This window comes from Diadema antillarum, unplaced genomic scaffold, assembly GCF_040938485.1.
Source record: "Diadema antillarum isolate AM-2024a unplaced genomic scaffold, OU_Dant_1.0 seq00001048_RagTag, whole genome shotgun sequence".
NCBI classification, from domain to species: Eukaryota; Metazoa; Echinodermata; class Echinoidea; order Diadematoida; family Diadematidae; genus Diadema; species Diadema antillarum.
The window spans coordinates 224,940-244,264 of NW_027271878.1; the positions used below are offsets into that span (position 1 = coordinate 224,940).

The 19,325-nt window shown below is 39.0% G+C and overlaps 1 protein-coding gene across 1 annotated transcript in view; it reads right to left on the reverse strand.

Annotated features, from left to right (window-relative positions):
• Positions 1–6,195: 6,195 nt before the first annotated feature.
• Positions 6,196–19,325, reverse strand: part of LOC139743096 (kinesin-like protein KIF15) — a 61,564-nt gene continuing 48,434 nt past the window's right edge. Inside the window, exon 34 of the mRNA XM_071653604.1 lies at positions 6,196–7,437. Within this exon, the coding sequence (XP_071509705.1) occupies positions 7,267–7,437 (171 nt within the window). The 3' untranslated portion in view covers positions 6,196–7,266. The remainder of the gene's footprint in view (positions 7,438–19,325) is intronic.

Below are 19,325 nucleotides of genomic sequence, written 5' to 3' on the forward strand. Positions count from 1 at the left end.
TCAACAAAAATCTCAGACGCTTTCCACGTGCATGAAAAACTCTTCCATTGCTGAACATAATTTACTGGCATAATACCTGACTTAGAGTGAGGCTTACCGAAGCGTGAAATATCAGGAGACTGTTGTCAAGGAAAGTAAAACGCGTCTTCTGTGAACGCCTATTATGGTTTGCAAACTGTCCATCATCTTTCCGAGCTTTCTTTTATTGTTATGATAATCTATAGTGTGTCGTGGTAATCTGAATGTTCATGTGGAATTGTTAAACGAGTCCGCAAAAAACCCCAAACAAACAAACAAACCGATAGCAACGTCTCCTAGACAGTTAAATATTCGAACTTGTGCTGTTCCAAATATGCAATCTATTTCGTGAACTCCAGGGGGAATCCCCACAAAACAACAACAAATCACACACATACACCATAATACAACAAAAGACAATGCTTTCCTCTCCACAGAAACGGGATTTTTTTTCCAACCACAGTTATCTCATCAAGTCCAGTTAACATTTCTGTCGTTTCGTGTTGTTGTTTATGTGTGCATTCATAGGTTTGTTTGCTGTTTTTCACAATTCATTGAAATGTTCCACACGGGAGAGGTTTTTTTTTTTAAACTTCATTGAAGATTATTGGTTAGCATTTTGCAGCCTTTTCAAAGTTCTCTGAATAACTGGATTTACGTATAACTGATTCTCAAATCATTTACACATCTTAGAGACTAAAGCTCCTGTTTCTCCATGAATTTGGTGAAAATTGATTTCCTTTTTATTTCATGCAGAGTTAATAATTCGCTTACCTCCATCAAATTATTCTTTCTCAAATACAAGAGCTAAAATCAAAATTAAAAGGTGCAAATTCAATGAAACAATGAGAACTAAAAAAGTGTTCTCCCAGTTCTTGATGATTATAGAATACACAGTTTAAGATATGTTTACTATTGCAGCAGTGGTTGATTATGGACCGAGTAGAGTCAATTATTGTTGCTTGGTAGAGTAAGTGTTATGTAAATTTTTGCTAGTTGTGTATGTATTTTGATAGCTATATAATAATCACTGGTCCAGTAAGAAATATTACAAAATTTGAAGTGTGTATTCAGTCGCTACTGTATATCACAAACTGTCACGTAAATAAATGACACTATGTGAAAGAACTAAACTGTGTGCATTATATGATAGTGTTCGCAAACTATCACGACCGCGTTTGATCATTAATATCTGTACATAGAAGTAGGCATGCTTGTCAAGTGCTTGTGCAACAATTACTATGTGGGTGTGTTTGTCAGAATGAATTGACTGACATTACAGACAAAATGAAGAAATAATATTATAATTGTTTCTATATAATTATGTGCATTGTTAATACTGCAATCGCCAGTGACCTAAAACAGAGAAATATTATGTTAATTGTATAGATCTTCAGATAAAGCCAGATGTTTCTGTAACGCAGATATAACCCTTGTCATCTCATGGCTATTTCAACACGAACGTGTCTTCTTAAAGGGCAAGTTCACTCTAAGATGTACTAGTATGTGGATTAAACAAATGCAGCAATGTTAGTAAAACACATCAGTGGACATTTGAGGGAAATCGGACAATAATTTGATCAAAAGTTATGACTTAAGTTTTGGTGCAGCCAATGCTGAACGAAAAGACTACAACACTTTATGACGTCATGTGTGTAGAACGATACAAAGAATACATAAAGAAGATTCAACATACAATGTACATTGTATTTCTAAACTTTCTCGCATAATGAAAGGGCACTTCACTCTCCTCTTTCAGAAAGCAGGGGGAATGATATTGCCTTTGATATGTCAACAAATCGAGTGAATGTGTGGGGTTTTTTTTCATTAAAAAAAAAAAACACGAAATTTTGTGAATTTTCTTTGTATTCTTCATAGACGTGTTGATGTGACATCACGTTTTTACTGTAGTAGTCTTCTCATCCAGCGACGGCTGCAGCGAAAGCGTAAGAATTCACAACTTTCAAAAGGATTGTTCGATTTTCTTCAAATATCACTGCTGTGTTATTTTTGAACGGATTGTCTGGCATCACTGACGTGTTTCGCTGCATTAATTCATATCCTTGAGTGAAGTTGTCCTTAAAGAATAAGTGGCTGAAGTATCACCGAACAATGACGCGCCCGAGGGAGTTGGCGCCCAAGGGAGATGGGTAAGGGGTTTGCAAAATTCATTACCTGAGCGAAGATACATGTATCACTTATGTCGAGGAAAAATCGAGATACTAACCCAATTTTAGGGAAATGAGAGTTGACATTGTCTATCGTCCTCTTGGTGTTGACCGCCATTCCTCTCGTTGTTTTGATAAATAAAAAACCCCTGCTTTTAAAATTTGGGAACACTTTGATTTGAAAGGCGTCTTCAACGTGTAGCACAAACTACACATACGTGTACTAATGGCTTTGTTTGATTGCGGTCTCAGCTCGGATCAGCTTTTAGACTCTACAGCGTTAAAAGCTGGGTAGATGATAATGGAAGAGATAGTTTGAGAGAAAAATAGAAGGCAGACTCAGCGTGCTATGAGAGGAGAAAACATAACGAGAGAAGAGTAATTTTAGCGATGGCAGATGATCAACTTTCCATCCATTAACTACAAAACATGCATGTGATGCACATACATCTAAGTTTACAAAACACAGACACACACCATGTATACATTTGACAAGACAGAAATACAAAAACAGAACAAACACAAGTTCAGGTGTTTGTGTTTGTTTGTTTTTTGTGTGTACGATTAAGCAGACGTTTTTCAGTTTGATCATGCTGATTTAGTTGAATGTTTGTATTCGTTTCATTCTGAAAACGATGGTGATATCAAATTGGAATTCCAATAAAATATAATTAACTAGAAATGTCGCTAAGGCGACTGGTATGGCTCCGCCATAATGCATGATTCTCCTAATAGGCCTATAGTACATGTGGACAATGTGTGATCACATTTTCACAAAATTGGCAAAATATCAAAATGACAAGTTTGTCACAAATGTGTTGAATGTTCACCTTCCTTGACCTAGGTTTAATTGGATGAATAGGAGAGCATGTATTTGGGGATTTAAGGACTTTAACTTGACTTTGACCCATTCATAAGTTTATGCATTGAGTAATTTTCAAGGTATGGAGAAAAAGTGCAATTTCTGTATTGAAAAGTACATTGTTACCATTTTCATCTGGCCTTTGACCCTAAAATTCATAGGATAATCATGGTCAGGCAGAACATGCATAAATATGTAGAAAGTTTCAAGATAACTTCAGCCACTTCTGAGATATGGAAGAAAAAGTTAGTTCAGCACTTTCCCTTGATCTTTGACCTTTTGACCTTTGAGGCAAACAAAAAGAAAAAGAAAAGTTTCCAGAGAATCTCTATTAGGTTATACATGCATACACCAAGTGTTAAAAAAAAATCCTACTGGCATTGCATAAATGGGGGAAATAGTAAAATTTTGAAGTGTTGCCCTTGACCTTTGACCCCTGACCTTTGACCCCATGAACCCTAAATTCTCTAGATAATCACTGCCAGTCAGTACATGTATACTATGTTCCATGAAGATACCTTGAACAATTTCCAAATTACGGAGAAAAAAGTGTTATACTAAGTTTTAATATTTCTACTTGACCTTTGACCTCATGACCCCAAACTTTCACCACAGAATCTTAATTGGGTAATACATGTATACACTAAGTTTCAAGAAAATATCTTCCGGCATTGCATAGATATGGTGGAAATAGTGAAATTTTACGTATTTGACCTTGAGCATGTGCACCCAAAAGTTGATAGCCACAACTTCACCCCCTAATACACATACATGCCAAGTTTCATTAGGATACCTCAAAAGGTTTTTTAGTTACGCTGTCCACAAAATTCCTTACGGACGGACGGACGGACGGACGGACAACTCGAAAACATAATGCCTCCGGCACCACTTCGTGGTGGAGGCATAAAAAAGTGTGTGTGTGTGTGTGTGTGTGTGTGTGTGCTTTGTTCTGTTTTTCCGTAATTCAGATTAACAACACTCACCGATCGACAGTGCTCCATCAATTCGGGCATGCTTGCACTGACACACACATAACACCACTTCATACAAGTGTTGCTAAGTATTCACAGGGAAACCTTAGAACACTTTTAACAAGGCGACTTTGGCAGTGCGATTTTCCATTACTTTACATGTATGTAGCTGGTTTCGTTTTTGTTACACATTTTGACATAATGAAGTTTCCCAGTATTGGCAAACGAAGAAACACAATAAATGAGACAGGCCACTTTTGCTTCACCTTGCATCTCAGTTCTATTTCATTCTCATCATTTGCTAATTCTAAATATGGATAGTGTACAATATATACAAGACAGAATGGCGTAGAAAGGTGATGTGCCGAATTTGGAGCTTTGAACAAAATATTAGCCAGTCTCGCTGAGGGGAGCCGACTTATTACACTGATCATTCGTCATTTCAAGGCCATTGTCCTCATTTGCCAATCACATCCATTGTTTTCTTTAATATATAAAAACTTGACATATACGTATCTCATTACACAGCTTGACAAGTGTTACAGATAGAGAAATAGTCGGGGAATTCTCCGTCCCTGTCATGGGTCAACAACCGATTGCCGCCAAAGATCAGTCGACCCGATGAAGCGTCCCGGAGAGGATGTGAAACGTCGCTTCTCCAAAATACAAGTAAGTCCAGTTGACCATATTTACTTAATGTATATAAAAATCATAAAAGGAAATGCCACATTTCACCAGTTCTGCAGGAAATTGTGCTGTACATGAATATCATGGTTCAAAAAACAAAGAATGCATACTAAAATAATCTGAGATTGACAGCCACCTGACTGCAAGTGAAATTTGCGCACACCGTTTGAAAAAAAAAAGAAACTTTGTACAGTACAAGTGAATTCTCTTTCTCCGTTTTCTTTGTACAAATTATCTACAACCTGTACAAACAAGCTTCATCTAAATATTAGTGAACAAGCTCATCCATGTGTTGTCATTAGACACTAACTGGTTGTTTTTGTCTTGAAAACACGTGCTCCGAATCCCAGGTAGTAGCCACTATTTGCAAGAAAGATGTTCATTCCCTACCATTTTTGCATATCTTTTGCGCAAAGTTTCCTGAAAATATTATTGGTAGACATTTAGTGACTATAGTACATACACGGTGGAATGTCATTTCTGTAGAGTGTAAAAAAAAAAAAAAGGCATTTTGGCAAGTGTGTACGCCAACTAACTAAGCTGTGTGAAGTGAATGGAAGGACATCAACTTCCACAAAGATTAATTGAACAATTTTAATTGGAAAGTAACAGTTTCATATGTACACATACTACCCTTGATTTCTTCAATGAGAGGTGGAATTCTTCACCAAAGTTATTATTATAGAGATTTTACACTAATGTGTGTTCATCACATACAATCCATGACCATGATTAGCTTCATCTCAGTGAATGTCCACATACAACCATCCCAGTAATGAAGTAAGAAAAAATGATTGTTTCATTTTCTCAGAGTCTAGTGCGAGTGTTGTAATCATCAGCAGGCACAGAAAGCCACCATATGGCGGAATTTAGTCAATATTGAGGGGGTAGGGTGCCCTCCCCAAGAAGGCTCCTGCCTTTCGAATCGAGCCCGCTTGATTAGAAATATTGATTGGATGTCTCCTATTAACAAATGGAATGCATCGATGTTAGACAGATGTGCACTTGACATTCATGATCTTGGTGACAGATTATGTTTCGTGTTCATGGAGAGCATAGGCATCAAGAGCAGATGAAATAAAGATACCAGTAAGAAAATCAAGAAGTTACATGTAACTTATGATACTGCACAATCACATCCCCTAGAAACTAACACCTGATGCTACAAAGGAGATAGAAGAACAGACATCAGTTTGCAAAACCCCTAAAATCACCCTACTACACCATCACAAACATTTGGAAGGAATCAACACATAAATACAATTTCACAGTTTGATTAAGAAGGGGAGAAGGTACACACTTCCATACTGTACATCATTGATGTAGTTTGTAGTCTCTGAACTTCATTTCCATTGATGACAAGTTAGTGTCACTATTTTCCAGTGCTCCACCATCGAGAATTGCGGAGTATAAAGAGAGCAAGGGGAAAATATGGAAATTAGAATCTAATTGGGGTAATTGTAATCAACGGTAATGGCAACAAACTTGATGATCTACACACCTCAAAGGCTGCTTCTGTACCTGATCAGATGAAAATTCCATTTGAACTTGATTATTTTGAAGGCCTTTGGTCTATGATTGGATTAAGCAGCGTGTAATTATGAGGGGGGTGATGAAGACAGATGTCAAAAGGAGAGGATGGTGATGCTATGCAAGGAAATGAGCTCACAGTAAGGTACACATGCACTCCTCCGCACAACTTGTCAATTTGATTTCGGACTTTCAGTTATCATGATTTTCCCTACCACTAATGAGGAGCACAGAAACATCACCATTCCTTCAACCACAGTCCAGGGGGGAACATTGCACGCTGCTCAAATGTAAAATGAATTATGAGATTCAGATGGCCGAATGTACGGCCATTTTTAAATGACAATATCTCACTCCTACCTAGGGGGGATCTGGCTGGCTCCAGATAGTGGCGTCCGTGTTTGATGATGAATTAAGACACCAATTAAGGCAAATGCCCGAGGCACACTAGGGACAGAACCCTGAAATTTCACTTTGATGTCTCTGTCATATCTTGATACAAGACTGACTACTAAAAGCACTGCAAGTCAAGGTCTGTTTCTTCCATATCAACTTACATTATATCATCTACATCAAGTGGTTTGGGTAAGGTATTTCACTTATAGGCAGGCTTATGGCTAAATGCACTGCTTTTTCTATTTACAGGAAGTCACTTTTTTTTTCCCTTTCAAAGCTGGCTTAAAGGCAACCAACCCAGCTCAATGTCACTGACCTTTCACTGGGTTCAGGGTGGATGAATGGCTTAAAGTTTTTGATAAAAAAAGGACATCTCACTGGGTTTTACATAGTAAAAATGAACTTAACGTAAATATTGCCTTTGCAAACATGTGTGTGATCAACATAATCCAGGCTTTAATGTACTTAAAAACTGGGTCACTAATACTTTGACGCAATAAAAATCTGTCATTTGCCTTTGATGTTCCAAATCTGATTGAACACTTTGATATGAAAATGCCATCAATCATGCATACTATCAGACCAGGGGAGTAAAAGGGAAGGGAAAAAAAGAGTCATCAAAACTGCAAATCGTTCACGATGGACCACTAGATGACGGTTGTGAGTTCTCCTTCAGTGTAACTGGTTTCCGCGGTAACTGAGACTTGTTTCCATTACTGCTCGCTTCCAGTTGGACGAGGCGCTTCTGGACAGCCTCGAAATCTCGTCGCACCTGGGCGTTGTCACTCAGCGCCTTGCTCAGTTGCTGAAGAGGAAGGAGAAGACAAGATGTTAACGAGGTGAGGAATGATTCTCTGTACACAACAGGCTTTGTTGCCTCAAAATTTTGATCACATCTGTGACAGCCAACATAAAGTGCAAGGATCAAATTCATTTGCATAGCGCCAAATTCAGGGGTGAATAATGTCATACCAGCTATGCACATACTGTCGGTGGGGAGGGGGGTGGGGGGGGGGGGGGGGGGGAGGAGAAATAGTGAGACAGTGAGGCCACCATTCAGATGTCATTACAGTGGGCAAAGGGACGGTTAGTTGACTGCAACCTTATCATGTAACTTACTGCACTTGATTTACACAGTGGGAAGAGAAGAATATGATTTTACGTAAGAAAAATCACCATCACAAGATTTTGTTTTGTTGTTGTGTAGTCATCTTAAACATAAAATGAAGCACCTTCTTAACAAGGAATTTTCCATTCTGACTGAAGCAATGGCCATTGCACTGAAACCCTCCAGTCACTAGAGTCAAAATACATACATGTAATTAATTGGAGTGAATACACAACTACACACACTGTCAATGTGAACACTAACAAACAAAAAGAAGAACTAAAATAAAGGCATAGGGTTGGCCTTACGCGACCAATCCTGGTAAACTACAAAAAAACACAAAATATCATTATGCTAAGCCTTGGTACACAGGTCTGCCTTTTCTCGTGGTTTATTAGTGTAAAGCAAAATGGGCAGCTCTGGGCAGCTTGTGTGTGAAAAGGTTTCAAGGAAGAGGTCACTCCAATTGCATTTTCACTTTATGAGGCAAATTGCTCTTGTCATCAGTTTGTGTCTTCAGAGTGCATATCATTATAATACTGGCAAGCTGGCCTCTGGTGCCCTTTCCAGGCATACTTTGGGTTTGATGGCGACTGTGTCCCAGGTGATTTAACTTGCATTCAACGCGTAATGCACTGACGAAAAATTTAATGACTTGGGGCTTAGACTCTTGACTTTGTTTTATGGAGTAATTACAAGCATTTTTTTTCCCTATTGAAACTCTTCCCCTTGTTTTATGCAGTATTTACAAGCACTTTCCACCTGAGACACTTAAATTTGTTTTATGGAGGGATTACAAGCACTTTTTGTTGTTGCTAACTGTGTTTACATGACCATTTCTCTTCTTTTACAAAAATTATGCTGATGAAATTCAGCATCAAATCAAATCAAATTAAACCAAATCAAACCAAATGAACTTGCTTTCTCACGTCAATTGAATAGAACTTGGAATAAAATATTTACCATGAAATGAGGGACTAGCAGTGATTATTGAATGCTTAATTATGCCCAAGAAGGAAGCTTGTGCAACTTGTCAAGGCACCTTGTTTTCGTCAAAAAGGTAAAATGGCAACTTGCACAAACTCATTAAAGGACAAGTCCACCTTCATAAACATAAGGATTGAGAAAATGCAGCAATATTAGTAGAACACATCAGTGAAAGTTTGAGGAAAATTGGACAATCCGTTCAAAAGTTATGAAAACTTTAAGTATCTGCGCAGTTACTGCTGGAAGAGAAGACTACTACAGTGTATGATGTCACATGCGTACAACTATATAAGGAAAATAAAAAGAGAATTTCACAAAACTTTACTTTTTGAATAAAGTGCACATTTCTTCGACTTGCTACTGACGTATGTTAAGGGTAATATTATTCCCCCTGCCTGCTGAAAGAGAGAAGTCAAGTGTTCTTTTGTTATGCGAGAAAAATGGAAATATGTTGAATTTTCTTTCTTCTTTCTTTATATCGTTGTACTCATGTGACATCACAAGCTATAGTAGTCTTTTCATCCAGCCGTGACTGAGCAGAAACTTCCAGAATTCATAACTTTTGAACGGATTGTCCGATTTTGCTCAAACTCTGACTGATGTGTTCTACTAATATTGCTGCATTCACTCAACCCACATGCCTATGAAGGTGAACTTGTCCTTTGAGGTGTCTACTATAAGATGAGACAGCGATTTGGACAAATTCACCAAAGTGCTTTGTTTAAGACGAGAAAGTGAGAAGGCAAGTTGTACTAAGTTGTCAAGACGCCTTGTTTAAAGGCATTGTTTACCATTTGCAGACAAAACAAAAACTCAGCTTTAGTGCTTTGAAATAGTTCTAAAATGTGAGTGAGGGATAGAAAGAAAAAAAAACTGAACAATAGTTACAATAAAATTGTTTCTAGGCTAAACCGTCTACAGTCATGGCTTAGTGAGAAAAATAGTGATATCTGCTTATACTTTAGGCTTTATTGCAAACATTTTTGGTAGGATGTTTTGTGATACAACTGTCCTACACATGTGCATCAAATGTGCTAACTCGAAAAATTTTTTAATCACTGTTCCCAATGGTAAACAATACCTTTAAGGCAACTTGCACAAATGCACCAAGATATTTTGTCGCCTTCTCACACTAAAACCAGATGCCTTGTACAATTTGTCTTCTGGCCTTCGTCTCTATAAAGCTGCCTTGGCAAGTTCTTACAAGTTGTCTTCTTTCCCTTCTCATCTGAAACAAGGTGACTTGGCAAGTTTGTACTTTACAAGTCGCCTTCTCATGTTCTTGTCTGAAACAAGGCACCTTGGCATGTTGCACAAGTGGCCTTCTTTGGGCACTTTAAGGCTTATGTAAGTGATACAAGCAGCTGATGGAAACCTTCAGACAGGGAGGAGGCATTAGTGATGGAGATGTGTGCTTCAAAACATTTTGCATGATTTTACATGTCACTTGTGAATTAATATCATTTTTTTTTGTAATTTGCTGCTTTGATAAATTGTACATTTTCTTCCACATTATGGCTGCTTTCTGACAAGATGTAGCAACAATACAAACTCTGTTAACTTTCACACAGGCGCATGATGACAACGCCACAATGTAGCAGAATAAAATGAATACACTGGTCACTTAACAGACACAGGTTAGTCAAAACACCATGAAGGCAGTGAAGAATGACCATTACGCTAGCAGAGCTCAACATCAGAGGTGGCCCTGTAGCCTGGGGCCAATAAAAATTGATGTCAGGCCATCACATTTCAAAAATGATTATCTTTTGGTAGTGTAATTGAGAAACTACTGTATGATTCAATGTGGATTGTTACACTTGTTTTTATTTTGGGCTAACAGTATATATGATTAAAAAAAAAAAAAATTATACACCAATTTTTAATATTTTATTTATTTCTTATTTATTCTTTTTAAATTAGGGGCCCGGAAAGGCCACCAAAAAATAAAGGTAGTGTTGAGCCCTGCACTAGGGTATGAAATCTGTACTGCCATGTACTGCTCATAAATGCCTAACTTCATTACATTGTGTATCTGCACAAATTGTTTAAAAAAATGAAAATTTGGGGATCATTTATATCTAGCAATTAAAAGTGATTATGCGACTAAAATAGCATATGACAAAATAAGGCTCAAATCATCTAAAGATATGATATCTTTCCCTATAGAAGTACTAGCTATGAATAATAAAATAAACATTACCTAATACAGAAAAGTGTTCTTTTTTTTTTGGGGGGGGGGGATTGTTGGTTTGAGTCTTCGAAAGTGCATGACACTTTTTTATCTTTTCTTTGTCCTTTTTTTTTTGTCTTCAGAATGAGAGAACATACATAATTTATGGAGCATGACAAAAACTTTTTCCCCTTTATCTGCAGGACTAACTTTACTTTTAACTAAAAAATGACTTTCTTCTGTGTGGTAAAAATTGCAACTGCCAATTGCATGTACGCAACAACTTCATTCTTTTAAAAGTAAGATCACAATTTTCAATTTCAGCTGGGAATAGAGAAGGGTAGAAACTTGTCATACAGTTTTGTATTCTTTGTCTTTTAAGACTTGGAAAGAAGCAAACAAGCTTGAAAATATCAAGTCATGAGAAGAATGAATAAATGGCTTGAAATAAAATCTAAATCTTCTGGATTCCAACAGGAAAGAGAACAGAGACTATTATATGAATTCAGGTCATGGACTGCTGATGATTACATTTCGAACAAGATGAGGGCATTGACAGACTAGTACATGGAAATGTCCACGAGTTATTAGGGAACAAAGGAACAATTGATTTAAATATGATTTGAAGATACATCACAGAATCAAGGCCATTTGATGACAGCACTATGCTTTCTTTGAGTAGACATTCAACATCGAATGAAAAAGAACAAAACAAGGAAATTGAAGAGATCGGAGGTGACTGGAGCGAGACAAGAACTTTGTGTTGTGAGCAATCCTTTTTTTTTCTTTTTCTTTTTTACAAAGTAACAAACCTGTTTCTGGGCTGCAATTTCCTGAAAACAAACATAAAATAACCAAAAAGATGTTCTGGATAAAATTCACAAAATTCAGCTCACATAGCAAACAGTCATCAATAAGAATCAAGTGCTGTTTCCTTCTCTCAGATATGGCCATGCACAACATGCCTTCTTCATTCTCTCTCTCTCTCTCTGTTTCCCAAGATAAAAATGTTAATCTCAACTCATCTGTTTGCATCTATTGAATTTCATATCGGACAGGAATGTCTTTCATTGTCCCGCTTCCGTTGATTCACTGGCTGTTCGATATAGTTGGATGGTGAATTGGCGGACGAGAAATAGGTTTGGACACCACAACAAAAATATGTGGCGCAATCCTTTTCCATGAAGCATCAAATATGCTCACGATGTCTTGCAAAAGGACCAAAGCGTGCCAGAACCAAGAGACCGGCAGGCTGTCCAACAACAAAGTACGCATTCTCCCTGGCCTAATTGGCCAACGCTTCCGCCGATTTCCCTACGTGGGGATGATGAACGCAGATGTGGTGTGCGGAAAAAAAAACAAAATTACAGCCCCTGCCAGGCGCAAAAGACAAACAATTATCTCAGAATACCGGTGCATATGCGTGCATGGTGCCCTCGGCAGTATGTGTACATCTCAGCGAGGGATGGTTGAGACAGGTAACTTGGAGAATAATAGCTGTGTTTAGGAGATGATGGAGGATTTAGGAAACGATGGAATTGTTGGCTGAGTAATTCCGGTGCTGGAGGGGGGAAGGAGGGACGGTTTACCCTTTAATTCACACAATTACTCATAATGAGTGCAACAACGCAGACACCCAGAAGCAAACAATTTGGGTTCATATCTATCACACAACTGGTAACATTCAAAATGGTCTAAGGGTTTGCCTGTTTGAGACAAAGAGATACAGTGTAGGAGAGAGAGAGAGGGACAGAGAGAGTGTGTCATTGCATTTAATGTGTGAGTTTTTGCATAAATACAAATGTTAGCAGTGAGGATTATAAGGGAAAGAAGAGAAAGAAAGAATGCATGATGTAATTCAATATGCCAATAATTAGGGGTCATGTTTATCAGGTAACATGAATACAAAATGGTTTGATGTGTGCATTTGTGTTTGTCAATGAGAGACAGAGAGAGAGAGAAAAAAAAACAGACAGACAGACAGACAGACGGTCATAATGTTTGATTGTGCAATGCCTTGGCATTTGCATCTATGTGTGTTTAATTGAGGAAGCAGAGGGAACAGGGAATGAGAGAAAATATACCCTAGAGATGAATGAAAAGAGACAGATTGGTAATGCCACTTAAGAACTGGAGCAGGATGGGGTGGGGATAGATGTAAAAAGAAGGCAAGGCAAGAGACCAGATAATAAGAGGAAATTACTATAACTTTAATAGGGAAGAATGAAAAGAGATGGACAGGAGTTGGGTAGAACTGGGCCAGGATGGGATGGGATGGGGGGGGGGGGGGGGGGAGGGGTGGAGGTTGAAAGAAAGCATGGAAAGAGACCAGAGGATGGGAAGAATAGGAATGAAAAGAGACAATGGGGAGTGCCAAGAGCTGGGGTGGGAGGTAGATGTCACAAGAAAGCATGGCAAGAGATCAGAGAATAAAGGAAATATACCTCAGAGAGGAACAAAAATAGACAGACAGGAGTTGCCCAGAACTAGGGCAGGGTGGGGTGGAGGTAGATGTTAAAAGAAAGCATGGCAAGAGACCAGAGGATGGGAGGAAATATACCTTAAAGAGGAATGAAAAAAGACAAATGGGGAATGCTTAGAACTGGGAGTGGGGTAGATGTGAAAAGAAGACATCGCAAGAGAGTAAAGGAAATATACCTCAGGGAAGAATGAACAAAGAGATAGCCAGGGAATTGGGATGGGGTGGGGTGTGTGTGGGGTGGGGGAAAACAAAACCAAGGCATGGCAAGAGATCACAAATATACCTTAGAGAGGAATAAAAATAAACAGGCAGGAGTTGCCTTGAAATGAGGGCAGGGTGGGGTGGGGTAGAATATGTAAAAAGAAGGTACTGTAAAGCAAGATACTTTCACAGCATGAAATTTTCACGAATCGGAGCCAGAGAGAGAGAGTGGGAGAGAGAGAGAGGGAGAGAGAGGGAGAGAGAGAGAGAGAGAGAAAGATGGATAGAGATACAGCGGCAAAGAGAATCACATGGTTAATATCATTACGGTGGTAATTGTACTTCCGGCTTCGTATCATTGATGTCTCGCAGTTTACACTATCCAACACTCCTGCCTTAAATATGCCTCCAAATTAGTGCCAGGCTCATGCTGGGAATCCCACCTGCTTGAATTGAGCATGATTGATTACTGCAATAACTATTACAGACTTGTATGTGGGACTTCAAACCAAATACAGCACTTCTCCACCCCCTCCGTACGCCCTTTTCTCCTCGGTCACAATACTCATCGCTCCCGAACAAGTTCACTAGCCCCCGTTCACCTTTCACGCTCTCTCTTTTTAGGATTTCAAGATATGACGAGAAGCTCAGTCCTGTGTTTATTCATATTTTTGTGTCAGGGTGGGGCAGGATTGGATGGGGAGATTGTCAAATTGGGGAAGCTAACATTCACACCTTTCCCCATCTGAAACTGTCTTATAACCTCAGTTCATGCTTCATAACCCTAGTCTTGATTTCAGCCTCTGTATCCCTTGGCCCCTGATGCTTCATAACCCTAGTCTTGATTTCAGCCTCTGTATCCCTTGGCCCCTGAGTGAAAATGGGCATCCTTTCCTTTAATGCATTGTGTGGTTCCCACATATAAGCAAAGATTATAAATGTATTCCAAAATTCTTGGCCTCAGTCAAGCTTTTACAGTACCAGTATGTGTTTCAATTATAGGTTAATGTACATGTACACGTAGATAACGGATCAGGCTGGTGCCTTAACACTAAGTATCACCCAAATCAACAGTGCAAGCACTGGTGGGTAAGGAAGCATTTAATGAACATCACACCTGTAAATTCATGTATCGTATACCGTACAATTCTTTGCTTAGCTTGGAAAAGTGACATTTAAATATATGGACGAGCACAAGTTTCATCCACCTGTGAAAATCTGCATACCCTGATCACACACACACACACACACAAATTAAAATATGGTGTTGTTGCCCTCTAGTGTGGCAGTGAAAACAAACTACATGTACATCTTCTCACCCTGTAAAGTGCACTGGCTATAATGAGGAAAGGCATCCGACCAAAGCTCCTTCTGAAACACTCATTTTTTTCTGTCCAGGCATAATCCTCTCTTCCCCTCTCTCCCTATCTATCAATCTCTTTTTTCCCCCTCTTCCTCCCTCTTTATCTCGCTCAAATGAGTTGCATCTCTAAGAAGTCAATCAAACATCATATGCCATAATATATACATCTGTGTCAATGTCTAACTGATTGGCAAAAGGCCAGTTCCATCTCAACGCAAATTCCTGTCCCTATTCATATTTGCATTCTGCTAAGCTCCTTCGATAATTCTCCGCTTTAAGGTAAAGCAAGACGGATGAGACCATCCATTTTCACTGGCGTAGCCCACTTATTGCGGGATGAGGGAAAGAAAGGCCGGCAGATTAGCGCTGATCCAGTTTCATGGCACTGAACGATCCTCGCAATGATAATTTCCACACAGCAACTATCAAGGGCCTACTTGCACGCATCTCAGAGATGCAGGCAAGAACAATCAAACAAATCAGACACCCCCGATTAACAACTGTTGAGGCCAATGATCTATTGCGCCAAGTTCCATGCAAAAAGATGCCAAGCCCTGCTAAGAGTGTGGCATAATCTCCTTCTCTCTTTCATAGTCTTAATATTCTCTGGTTTGCACGTTGATAAGCTGAGCAAATGGTATACAGCACTACCAATCACCACTAATGACTACGAAAATGGGCAGAATGGATATTAAAGAGCCATCATCTTTGCATGATAAACAGACGTGGGATAATGAAGAAATATAATTTCTTTCATCCCTAACTCCCCTGCAGACTTCAACCTGTTGAGGACGGGCTGATGTTGCTACAATACGCATTTCCCAAAGACACCTGCCCGAGTTTACTCAGGACTCATCCTCAATGGGTTAGGAGGCAAAAAATGAATAAAATAACATAAATAAGAATGTCAACGATTTTCCGCTATCATTCTAGAAAATTTCAGCATCAAAATCTATGAGTGCTTCAGAGAGCAAATCTTTGACAGTGTAAGTGTGAATCAAAGTGACAATCAAAGTGATAATCATTTAATATACCAATCTAAAGTAGATATTGACATTTCCATGAAAATGGTAAAAAAAACCCCAACAAACCACCAGATACACAAAAGAATGCTACTTAATATGGTCTGTTCTATCAATATGCCCCTTCAATCTGTCAAAAGATGCATGGTTGTGTAAATAAAAAGCTAGTAGGGGGAAAAGAATGTGTGCATGTGTGGGTTTGTGTGTGTGTGTGTGTGTGTGTGTGTGTGTGTGCATGTGACAGAGAGAAAGAGAGAGAGGGTATGAAGGTGTGAGTTTCTTTGTCCAGTTTACATACCTGATAAATAACTAGTACCATCTCTGAAGCATAACATGGATACAAGTTAGTACGCCATTTCACAGGCAATCAACTTGCCTAGATACAGGCAAACTAATTCATTTCTTCAGTGTTTTGATGTTGACAATGGAAGAAGCATGCTCATGTATAGGAGTATATCACCGAAGCATGCTCATGTATAGGAGTATATCACCAGAGCATGACTTGTTGTCTCTGTATTGAATTCATCTTTTAAAAAGAAAGCCTAACTTTTGGGTTGCTATGCATGCAATGACATCATTCTCTACCAACATCCACATCCATCGCTGATAATTTGTTTACTCACAATGATGCATTGGCTACTTAATGAAGTGTCCTGAAGACTGGATTGATTCAGTTGATTACCCTAGTTGATAAAAAGACCCCCCCCCCCCCCATGAAAAAAAAAAAAAAAACAGTGGAGAAAAGGTCTTATATTGAAGCAGGGAAACCCTCACAATGTAATCCACTGCATTACCTTCCAGCCAGGCTACCATGTTATTAAGGAGAACAAATGCTATCAACGACATGGGTAGTAATCCAGGGTAGGTTCATGACCACTGAGCAAGAGCACAATTGCTCCTGGATTTCTACCATTACATCGTATGGGACACATATAATCCTGAATTTTCTGGCAATCAGAGCCACAGGGTAACACGCGCACGCAGTGATCTCCCTGTAATCTGGTGAGCTACTGCGCAAAGCAAAGGAAAGGCAATCCCAATTACAAACAGCACCAGATCCAAATGACTTCCCACTGTTGGTATAGGTACATATCAATTCAGATGAGGATGGTATCTGGGACGGGCTTTACTAGTCCTCTTTCGATTCACAGTTATCAGGTTTCTCGCGAGGCAATATTTTATTTCCTTCGAGCCTATCGGTCCCTGGGGTCAAAACTCAATTACAGCTCAGCCACGCGTCTGTGTTGCATCTGGAAGCATTCGTGGGGTCATGATTGGTCATGCAGTCTGAATTTATTCAGCTCAAGCAATGTGACTCCAGCCTGGCTAAAAGGCAGTGAATGTAACTTTATATTCTCACTGGCATGATTGGACATGGGGACGGAGGGTCCTCGGTTTGATTCACTTTTTTTTTTTTTTTTCTAGGCATAATATGCAAACAGGGTAAGACAATAGAGATACAGAGCATTTATATGCCTTCTTTTAGTGCATTTACTTCCCAGCGCAAAGAAAAACTAGAAATGTCGCTATGGCGACTGGTATGCCTCCGCCATAATGCATGATTCTCCTAATAGGTCTATAGTACATGTGGACAATGTGTGATTACATTTTCACAAAATTGGCAAAATATTAAAATGACATGTTTGTCACAAATGTATCGAATGTTCACCTTCCTTGACCTATGTTTAATTGGATGAATAGGAGAGCATGTATTTGGGGATTTAAGAACTTTAATTTCGACTTTGACCCTTTCATAAGTTTACGCACTTGAGTAATTGTCAAGGTATAAATCGTATGGAGAAAAAGTGCAATTTCTGTATTGAACAGTAAATTGTTATCATTTTCATCTGGCCTTTGATTCATAAGAGAATCAATGTCAGGCAGAACATACATAAATATGTACTAAGTTTAAAGATAACTTGAGCCACTTCAGAGATATGGAGAAAGAAGTAAGTTCAGCACTTTCACTTGATCTTTGACCTTTTGACCTTTGACCTTATTGGCAAAAAAAAGAAAATCCCAGAGAATCTCTAGTGGGTTACACATGCATACATCAAGTTTTAAAAAAAAAAAATCCTGCTGGCATTGCATAAATATAAGGAAAACAGCAAAATTTTGAAGTATTGCCCTTGACCTTTGACCCCTGACCTTTGACCACATGAACCCCAAATTCCCTAGATAACCACTGCCAGTCAGTACATGCATATATACTTTGTTCCACGAAGATACCTTGAACAATTTCCCAAGATACAGAGAAAAAAGTGAAATTTTAACATTTTACTTGACCTTTTGACCTTTGACCTTTTGACCTCATGACCCCAAACTTTCACCAGAGAATCTTAATTGGGTAATACATGTATACACTAAGTTTCAAGAAAATATCTTCAGGCATTGCATAGATATGGGGGAAAAAGTGAAATTTTAAGCATTTGACCTTGACCTTTTGACCTTTGACCTTGAGCATGTGCACCCAAAAGTTGATAGGCACAACTTCACCTCCTAATACACATACATGCCAGGTTTCATTAGGATACCTCAAAAGGTTTTGATAGTTACCCTGTCCACAAAATTCATTACGGACGGACGGAAGGACGGACGGACGGACGGACGGACGGACGGACAACCCGAAAACATAATGCCTCCGGCACCACTTCGTGGCGGAGGCATAAAAAATTGCCTCAATTCATGAAATTCTTCAGTCGAGTTGTTTTTATTGCAACTGTTTGATAAATTGCTCTACATGGACGTAAATAAGCACTGAATTGATCAGTGTTTTAGTAGTACTAGTAGCAGTGACACAAGAAATCATGGGCGTACATTGTACATACATGTACTCGGGCAGGATCTGAATCTACATTGGACCTTCCGCCCTCTGAGCTTCCACCCGACAGCCAGTGCTGTTGGGCAGTAGCCAGTGCTGTCCATATACGGCAATTTGTCAATCAGTTACACTAAAAACAACTGAACCGAAGAATTTTTTATGATTTGAATAATTACACAGGACCCGCTGATAGCTACAGTATATGGATTAGAACCAGCACTGGCTGTCCGCCAATGCTGTCCCCACTGGGCCCACATCCCCACCTCCTGAGGGACCTACTTTGTAACTGCATTACCACTTTGTTGATACAAACAAGAATATACACTTTTGTATGCCATCTGAATGCACTCATGTTTGCATTCTTGGCCCCCTCTCTCCTTTCCTGTTTCTATGTCCATGTTTAGACTGTCTTTAGTAGTATATCATTTGTGTTTTATGAGGCCTTAATCAAGATCAAGCACTCGGGCTACAGCTGCTAACTGTTTTTGGTTGCTTGTGCTATTTACTCACTGCATTCTATAGATTATGCAACATGA